Consider the following 9,898-nt stretch of genomic DNA (forward strand, 5'->3'; position numbering starts at 1 on the left):
ATGTACTTGACATTGAAAAAAATATACTTGAGGAGTTATTGACAAAAATTCACAATCAAGGTGATTTTATTTTTTAAAGTAAATCCTATTTCGGGATTGTCAGGTACCTCACCAGATGTGCCTACAAAGCATTTTGTGCCTGAACCTATGATGCTTGTTATCTGTGATATCTGTGCAGCAGCTGGGGAGATTAGGAACAGTCTCATGCAGAAGAAGGTTATGTTTATGCTGAGCTTAGAAGGAAATCAGGGATTCTAAGAGGCTGAGGTGAGGAGACATGCATTCAGGGAGGGGGAGACAGCCTGTGCAGAGGCATGGAGGCCAACCAGAGAGGGAATATTATGGATGAAGAACAGCAAGGATGCCATTTTGGCTGGACAGAAAAAATGCCTGAAGGGGTCATGTATAATAAGCCTAGAAAAGTAGGTGGAAGTCGGTTGTAAAGAGTTTTCAGTGCCGAAGACTGGAGTTTGTATTTGGTCCTAGAGGTACTAGAGACCCAATGGTGTTTCTTTATCAGTGGAATGATGTAGTAAAGTTTGTTCTTTAGAAAATATCACTTGAGGGGCGGCCAGGTAGCACAGTAAGTAAGACTACCAGCCCCAGTGTCAGGATGACCTGGGATCGAATCCGGGCTCAAATACTTAGCACCACACCCAGAAATAACTGGCTGTGTAAGCTTGAGCAAGTTACTCAACCCCAATTGCTTTAAAAAAAATATCACTTGAGAAGCCAAAGGGAGTATAGTTTGGAGAGACTGAAGTCATGGAGGCAAATGAGAAAGTGATTGCAATAGTTCAAGATGAAAGTGCTGTGGACCTGAACTAGAGTGGTGGCCGCATGAGTGAAAAGAAGGGGACACATGAGAAAGATGTCATGAACTTCCCACAGATGGAGCGACTGAATTGATATGTGGGATAAAGTAGATTGAGGAGTCAAGGAAGACCCCAAGGATGCCAAGCTGGGTAACTGGAAGGATATGTAATTCTCAAGGAAGCAAGGAATTTTGGAAGAGGGATGTGTTAAGGTGGAAAGAGAATGAATTCTGTTTTGAACAGGGTGAGTTTGAAATGTCTACAGAATATCTGGTTTGAAATGCCCATTAGGCAGTTGATGATTTGGAAATGGAGACTCAGGATGGATATTTCGATCTGGGAGTCATCTGTGAAATGGCAATAATTGAATCCATAATTGAACTGATGAGGCCAACAAGAGAAAGGAGGAGTCCCTTTTCCTATTCCCACAGGTAAGGGGCTTTCAGAATGTGGTAATCCAACAAAAGAGACTGAGGGGTAGGCAAGAGAACCATGAGGAATCATTGTCACAAAATACAGAGAAGACACTGTCTAGGACAGTGGGCTCCAGCATCAGATGCTGAAGAATTGTTCTGAAGGGCTGGCAAAAGGCCATTTATTTAGCAATAAAGATAGCACTAATAACTTTGGAGAGAGTAGTGTTGGTTGTGTAATGACTGGATTCAGATTTCAAGGGATTAGGAAATGAGTGAAAGGAGAGGAAATGCAAACAGCATCGGTAATGGAGGTTGTTTATCAGGCTTGTTCCAGAAGGCAAAAGTAATAAGGCTTGGAGTGTAGAGGAAGAAAGATAGCCATTCAGCTCATTGGAAAAGGAGGGAAGATGGCCCAGAGGACAGCTGATTAGTAAAACAACACCTGCAACTGCTGAGATACGAGGACAATGCAACGAATAGGTAGTAGTAGAGAACAAGAAATATGCTGGTCCCCTCCTTCCCAGTGGGTAGTAGGGAGAATGAGAAAAGAAGCACCCTATCTAAAGACAGAGTTCAGGAATGTGGTGTCTCTTCCAGAGGAAGTCAGCTTTCCCTGAATGCAAGATGGAAAAAGTGTGGGAGGAAGAGATCCAGGCTGAAATTTTTGAGTTTCAGAGACTAGAATGGAGGAGGAAGTCAGAGGGTAGAGAATGGGGTGGGTAGAGCTAAACTGGATAAGGATCCTTAGAGTGTTTGTAGGATTAAAGGAAAGCAAGAAAGACAGAAGAGGGGGGAAAGAGCAGGAAGAGACTAGAAGTGAGAAAGGAGAAAGAGGAAGAAGGGCGGGAGGGAAAGAAAGAGTGAGAAGGACAAAGGGGGAGGGAAGGAAGAGGAAAGTGGGAGAGAAAAAGAGATGAAGAAAAGGGAAGGAGGAAAAGGAAAAAAAGAGGCCGAAGGAGAAAGAAGGGTGGAGAGACAGGAGGAGAGAAGGGAGGGAGGAAGTGGGGTCCTTGTCAATGTCCGGAATGGTCATTTGCAAAGCAGCAGCGCCAAGCTCAGGAGAAGCTAACTGGGGACCTGCTTGGCAATCCTTCCTCCCTCCATCCCTGTCTCTCCTCCCTCCCGCTGAAGTTCTCCGGGCAGCATCTGCTTCTAGCACTCAGTGAGCCCAGAAGGGAAAGACGGTGAGACTGAGACCCCGGGAGGCTCCTTAAGAGGCTGGCTACTGTCATCGGTGCTGGCCCTGGCAGGGCGCGAGGGCGCAGCCGTTGTGCCCAGGACTGGAGTGGAGGGTCAGCCAGGAGCTCGCGGTGCCTCGGAGTGGCTGGGTCTGGGTGAGAGCTGGGGCCCCTCAGAGGACAGTGGCCCGGGGTGGGGGCCGGGGGGCGGCTCGGCTCTCCCCGCTTGGCCAGGTGCACGCGCGCTGGTCCTTCCACTCGGAGCTGCGGGCCGGCGGCATGGAGTGGGAACTCAACTTGCTGCTCTACCTGGCCCTCTTCTTCCTGCTGCTGTTCTTACTCTTCCTCCTGCTCTTCGCGGTCATCAAGCAGCTGAAGAACTCCATCGCCCACACCGCCGGGGCGCTGCAGCCGGGCCGCCTCTCGCTAGCCCGGGAGCCTTGGGGCTTCTGCCGGGAGCAAGCGGTGTGAGCCGGCGAGGCGGGCGCGTGGCTCCGGCCCATTCCAGCGCCTCCCCGTCGGGCCCAGCCCAGCCCAGCCTCCCCGCCAGCTCCAGCTCCAGCTGCCCCCTGACCGCTCCAGCCCTGGCCAGCTCCGACTCCAGAAAGCCCTCGGGCTGTCTCCTGGGGGCTGTTCAGTCTCTCCTCTAGCTTTCTACCTAGGTAGAGCTCCAGCGCCCTTCTCGAGTCCGTTGAGCCTCCGGCTCTAACTCTGGTTGGGGTTGGTGTGGCCCAAGCCAGCTCCTGACCCCCCCGTCGCTCCGCACCTCTGGGTGGTGCGGCTGTTTCTGTCTCCTGCCTCACAGTGGCTCCTGGTCACCTGGCCCTCAGGGCCCTTCGAGAATGCAGGTCGGTGGCGGGCATTGGGAACGCGGGTTGGTAATGACGAGAAGGGGCAGCCATGGCACTTCAGAGGACGGGACCAGTTGTGGGGTTGTAGGGTGAAGAGAGAGAGCCCAGGGTTGGGTGCATAGAGAGAGCATGCGAAGCCACTCCAGCTACTTACAGCAGAACGAAGAATGCATTGGTTTAGAATCAATCTTTTCCATCAGCGAACAAAATAACTTTATGCTGAAACAATCCTGTAACTGAAGTTGCTAGAGGAAAGAAAGGTCAGTGCTGGGGAATCATAGCCATAATTGTCTTAATTCTTTCCATTAGTGTTACTTAAAACTAACATTGGGCCTCTTAGGAGATGAATAAATGTTTGTTGAATACATGGATTGAATGAATGAACGAATGCCGTGGTCGAAGGGCAAAGGAAGGAGCGAAATGACCATTTCAACTGTTTCTAGGCAGATCCACTGGGGATCCTCCCCTTGGCATCTGATCCCTGAAATGGCTGTGGTGCCCTAGGCTTCTTGTCCAGCTTCTCATATTAAGTTGTCCTGAGGAGGGAGAAGTAATGCATTACATTTTTGAAGCCAGAATAGAAAGAAAGGGGAGCATTGGGTGTTTGTTCTATAGGACTCTTGAGAGTGGGAGGGTGTGGAAAGGAAGAAAAGAGAGAATGACCACGGGAGAGAAAACCTAGAAGAAAAGAAACAGGAGCAGTCAGGCCCCCTCTGACTGTGGAAAATTGGGAGAGAACATGCTCTGGAAAATTGCAAAAGCCAATTTTCATCTTGCAAATAATAAGGATGACAGGGCTTCTAGAAACCACTTCTGTTTTTCTTTCTGGATGTGTATGTAATTGAGCCTCTGTCCTCCAATGTGTAAGTGAGAGGGGTGCAAGACCATACCAAAAAGCTTGACCTTTAAACTCCCTCAGTGAAATTCAACTTACCTGAGCAGCAGAAGACTGAGAACTTGGTTCTCCCAAAACTTCCCTTTACTTCATTCTCCCTCAAGCTGGCCAGAAACATTAACAGGATGGCCATTTCAGCATACCTCTCAAAGGACCAAGCTGTCATCAATGATTCCGTGAATTAGCATATACTGAGTATTTCAAGGTAAAATGATAGTATCTGTAATTATTTTCATGGAAAGTGCATTTGCACAGATAGGAGAAATTGTAGTAAATTATTGTAAAATAATAAAAAGTTATTTAAAAAATCTTGCATCCATGGATGTCCCTGGTCCTTCTCTTAATTACCTTGGGAATGGAGGTAGAGAAGCAAATGTAGATATTTCTTAGTTGGTGAATGGGTGTGCCAGGGACCTGACCAGGTCGTCAAGTCCAGTGGTGTCAAACTCAAATGGAAATAGGGCCACTAAGTCATGTAGAAGGATCCCTGAAGACAGCATATTGACTTAGAAAACCAAAGACACATATTAACACTAACTATATTCTAGTGTATTTTTATTTTGCTAAATGTTTCCTAATTACATTTTAATCTGGTTTGGCAGACACCTCTCATCAAATAGATGTCCTTCTTTTACAGATGAATAATAGAAAGCCCAGAAAGGGGAGGGGTGATTAATTTGCCTAAGGATACCCAAGTGGTAGTAGAGCTGAGATTTGAACCCAAACCCCCTGATGCCAAAGCTAACACTGTCTCCATTCTTACATGATACTATTACAATCTGGTGAGTAGTTGAGATTTTTTCCCCTGGGACCAAGTTGCAGAAATGATTAGTAAACCACCCTGTTCAAGTTTCAGGTCTAATTAGTTGATGTTTGGAAGGAATATAGAATGCAGTTTTAGTATTTCTCACTTTTCTTCTTCTTCTTCTTCTTCTTCTTCTTCTTCTTCTTCTTCTTCTTCTTCTTCTTCTTCTTCTTCTTCTTCTTCTTCTTCTTCTTCTTCTTCTTCTTCTTCAGAAAAACAATGCAATATTTGTGAACTGAAAGAGATATAAATGATTATAAATGTATTCTGCAGAGGCAGGAGAAATGGAAGATGTTAAAAAGTGTTGGGGGTAGAAGAGTATCTACTTTGTTCCCCCCAAACCAAGAAAGTTTTCTTAGCTGAAATACTCCCCCATCATTTAGAGAGAATGGCATTGTCCTTAAATTATCCTGAATTTTTAAAAATTCATTTCTTCACATTGTGTACTCGTGTGTGTGTGTGTGTGTGTGTGGCTTCAGAAGTAAAAGTGGGGTCCAGGCCCATTTATTTGAGCAAAAATTTGGAAACAATCCCATTGTAATAGAAAATTTAAAAATTCTCACTTCAGGGACAAAGAAAAGACCCAACCAGAGGCGTGAACAATAATCACATTTTCAATTCAGTCCAGTTTTATGAGATGCAGCAGGGTGTTGTGGGAATGCCATTAACTAGCAGTGTGACCTTGGGAAGTCATTTAACCTCTAGGTCTATCTCCCCATCCTGTAAAATGAGAGGGTTGGACCTGGTCATGTCCACAGATCTGCCTGCCTCTAGAAAGCTATTGTATTGTGGTTCAGATACAAATGTGAAATGGAAAATTGAAGCAATTATTCATACAATTTAAGGGGAAAGTGAGCAAGACATATTTGTCTCAATTACATGGATACTTACAGAGGATTTTAGACTACATTAATAATAACAATAACTGGGATTTATGTAGGGTTTTAAAGTTTACAAAGCACTTTGCTTACATTATTTCATTAAAGGAGGCTTAGTGTCTAGGCACACTGCCCTAGTCAGATGATCACACTCAGTGTCTCTTCTTTAGTTGTGGGCGCCATATTTTAAGAAGTACTTGATAACCTAGAGAGTGTTCAGAGGAAGGCAAAAAGGATGATGAAATCACACACCTCACTGGACCAAGCTGGTGGTCTTTAGTCTGGAGAGGGGAAGATTTAGGGGCACATGGTCGCAGCCTTCAAGCATTAGACAGGCTTTCAAATTAAAAAAAAGAGTCTAGAGATGTTCCAGAGGAAAGAATTGGAAGCAGTAGGGTGGACCTGGCAAAGATCTCAGCCCAGTAATGGGAAAAGCTTTCCATAAGGTACAGCTCCTCCAAGGTGAACTAGGCTGCTTTGGCAAGTAGTGAGCCCCCCCCCTTCACTAGAGGCTTCCAGCAAAGGCTGGGAGGAGACTAGTCAGGGATGCCAGAGAGGGAATCTCTGTCCAGGTGTGAATTGGTATAGATTAGAATCTAGTCCCCTAGAAGAGTCTGGTGAAGCCTATGGACCCCTAATCAACATAGTGTTTATAATATAAATAAAATACATAAGATTCCAAAGGAAACCAGTTTATATTGAAACACAGTTTAAATTACATATATATATATACACACACGTACATTATATATACATACACACATGTACATTATATATATTTTAACTTCATGGATCCCAGGTTAAGAACTTCAGGTAATCTCTTCTGACCTCTTCCACAGCTGAGTCAATGATATCTCTTGGAGCTGGTGGTGGTGGTGGAGGAGGAAGATGAGGACTGTCTATTTCAGAGAAATGCTTCCTCTCTCCAATTCAGCAGACACGTATGAAGCACCTACTATGCCAAGGCACTGTGCTAGGACCTGGGGGCATAAAGCAACAAAACCAAGAGTATCTGTGCTCAGGAATTTGAGGAGGGAAAGATGCCGACAATTGGACCGTGAGTGAGGATCTGGGAATATTTGCCACCATAGACTTGGCCCTGGTTAAAAGAATGGTTTGTTGCAAAAAGAAAAACCAGCCCTAACTGAAAAAAATTCTGAGAGAGAAATAGCCAAGACTCAGTTTTCATTCTCTATTTCCCTGGCATTGTATGATCAATAGGGACACTTAATTAATTATTAGTGTAGAAGGAATTATTCAATCCCTTGTTTATTCATGATGAAGAGAAACATAGATTTCCCTTTTTTTAAATGACCAAATCTAGGTTTTAATAACCTTTTTGGCTCCTTGCTCCTGGGCACCTCTAACTTTCATGACTGGGGCCCTTTTACCCACACCTTTAGATTCTGGGGGATCCATTTCCTTTTTGCAGGGAAGTCTGAGGTTGGCAGCGCAATGACTGATCCCAGAGGGAGCCATAACTGGTCCCACTTTGATTCTTAGTTCAAGAATTCATTTAATACATGTTTACTAAGAGCCTACTATTTGCCAGGCACTGGGGATTAAAGACAAAAATGAAACAGTCCCTGCTGTCAAGTGATTTACAGTGTGCTGGAGAGAAACGGCATATACATAGATTAATAATAGCAGCTTTTACATGATACCTATTATATTCCAGGCATCATGGTAAGCACTTTAAAAATGTTATCTCTTTCGGCCCTCACAACAGCCCTGGAAGTTAGGTGCTGTTTTTGTCCCCATTTCACAGTTGGATAAATTGAGGTAAACAGACAGTCCAGTGACTTGCCCAAAGTCACACAGCTAGCAAGAATCTGAGTCTGGATTTGAACTTGGTCTTCTGGATTCCATTTCTAGATCTCTAGTCACTGGACCATTTAGCTACCTCATTAAATACAAAATATGTCCCCAGTATTTGGGGGTGAGGGAGAGGAAAGGGCTTGTTTCTGTCCTGTTCTCTTGTAACCTGCTCTGAATCATTTTGTCCTGGGAAAATATTTCTTGCCACTAAGCCCCATGACTACATACATAACCACAGTATCTATTATGGGACCTACCCATGATGCCGGGATCTAGAACTAGAAGGGTCCTCAGAAACCAGCTAGTCCGACCCCCTCATTTTTATAATTGAGGAAACTGAGGTCCAGAGACAGGAAATGACTTATTTGAAGTCACACTGGGTAGTAAGTGGTGGAACTGAGCCTGGGGCAGAGGTCCTCTGGGAGGAATACATAAAGCTGGTAGGATCTTGGGCTTCATTGAGGGGCATAGCACCATGAAGAAGAAGGTGAGAGTTTCTCTGTGTTCTGCCCTGTTTATTCCACACTTGGAATCCAATTATCCCTTCCACAATATGACTTTCCCCATTGAGGTTTTGACATTTCTCAGGTCCATATAAGAAATTAAATGGGAATTTTGCCGGAGTTGTTTGCCATTGTTTCTGTTCCTTCTGCTTTGTCGTGCTGTCATGCATGGTCCTCTGTCCAGGTGGCCTGCCCTGCCCCTGCTTTGGGTCCTTTTCCTTTGCTGCCTTTCTTTTTTTTACTGTAGATTGACTCCTGGATTGGGAACCTTCTGTCAGACTTGTTTCCCTGCATGTGCACCCTTCACCTTGGCCATCTAAGCTCCCACATTCACTTTACTCTGTGGATCTGCCTGAAGTCCTGGTCTCCAGCTTTCTGGATCCCGTCTTGCTACCGTAGGACCTCACTTGGAACCATGGTCCATGAAAGCATCATGTTGAAGGTGGAGACTACCTTTAATAGGTATTTGTTGTGAGCTTATCACATAATTGGAGGATTCTGTATGTGCGTGTGTGTGCATGTGTGCACACACATGTGCTTTATGAAATAAAAGGCTTCCTCTGCAGTCTGGGAGCCAAGCTAAATCACTTAAATGACAAGGGAATTGCCTGTAATTCCCCCACTGTTGTTCACTCAGCTTATTTCACTGAGCTTTACCAATTTTAGCTTACTAGAGGAATGACACCAAGTCCCCCAAGGAAAGCCTCAGTTCTGCTTCCCTGTCATTTCCCCAGTTGTCTATGCAGTTAATCTGTAGTCGTTACTCTCAGCAAAGCCAATTTCAGGTTGGATAATGTCACACTCACAGCTGCACCATCCAATATGCCAGCCACATAAAGTCAATGCTGATGCCTGACTTTAATTTTAGGGCATAACTGTAGGGGAAGAACTGCCTTCTCCCTGATGTTCTTCCATAGCAAAAGAGTTGGTTTCTTGGTGCAATTGGTTAGGATTCAAAAGCATATTATTGGCAGGTGAGAACATTGAAAGATGAAATTTAATTGGGATGAGTACTGAATCACACTGGATTCCAGATATCAGCTTGACAAGCTTATGATTGGAGAACAGTTTCTTTGGAAAAGATCTGCATTTTGGATGGATTCTAAGTTCTGTAGAAATCTACAAAGTGATATGGAATCCTAAAAAGCTGGTAGGATCTTGGGCTTCATTGAGGGGCATAGCACCATGAAGAAGAAGGTGAGAGTTTCTCTGTGTTCTGCCCTGTTTATTCCACACTTGGAATCCAATTATCCCTTCCACAATATGACTTTCCCCATTGAGGTTTTGACATTTCTCAGGTCCATATAAGAAATTAAATGGGAATTTTGCCGGAGTTTTGTGGAAGTTGTAGACGACACAGAGATTATTACCAAATACTTAACCCAAATTTTACAATATAGTACTGTAAATACCCCCATAAAAGAAAAAGAAAAACTTCAGACTTCTCTGGTCTGCAAGAGGGCCAAAAAAATTCACATGGAGGTTTCAGATCTTGAAGGTGGGGCACCATGCCCTTAACCCCTACGATGTGGAAGGGATAACTGCATTACCTTTATTTGGGGGGCACAAGCCACTTTTTAGGAAGGACACTGATGAGTTGGAGAAAAACCAAAGGAAGTCCAGCATAGTGAAGGGCCTTGAGTTCTAGCCATCAAAAGATGAGTTGAAAGAACTGGGAATGTTTAGCCTAAAAAAAGAGAAGGTTAGGTGAGTGGGGGGTGGAGTGGGAAGGAGGGATA

At 44.6% G+C, this 9,898-nt stretch overlaps 1 protein-coding gene across 1 annotated transcript; it reads left to right on the plus strand.

The window, feature by feature from the left end:
- Positions 1 to 2,688: 2,688 nt before the first annotated feature.
- SMIM43 (small integral membrane protein 43) lies at positions 2,689 to 2,885 on the plus strand. Its single transcript, XM_069104839.1, has one exon. The coding sequence runs from the start codon at positions 2,689 to 2,691 to the stop codon at positions 2,878 to 2,880; it is 192 nt and encodes a 63-aa protein (XP_068960940.1). The 3' UTR covers positions 2,881 to 2,885.
- Positions 2,886 to 9,898: the final 7,013 nt, after the last annotated feature.

This window comes from Petaurus breviceps, unplaced genomic scaffold (genome assembly GCF_028583685.1).
Source record: "Petaurus breviceps papuanus isolate PSGF00001 unplaced genomic scaffold, PetGlider_PUasm1.0 689, whole genome shotgun sequence".
Classification (NCBI taxonomy): Eukaryota; Metazoa; Chordata; class Mammalia; order Diprotodontia; family Petauridae; genus Petaurus; species Petaurus breviceps.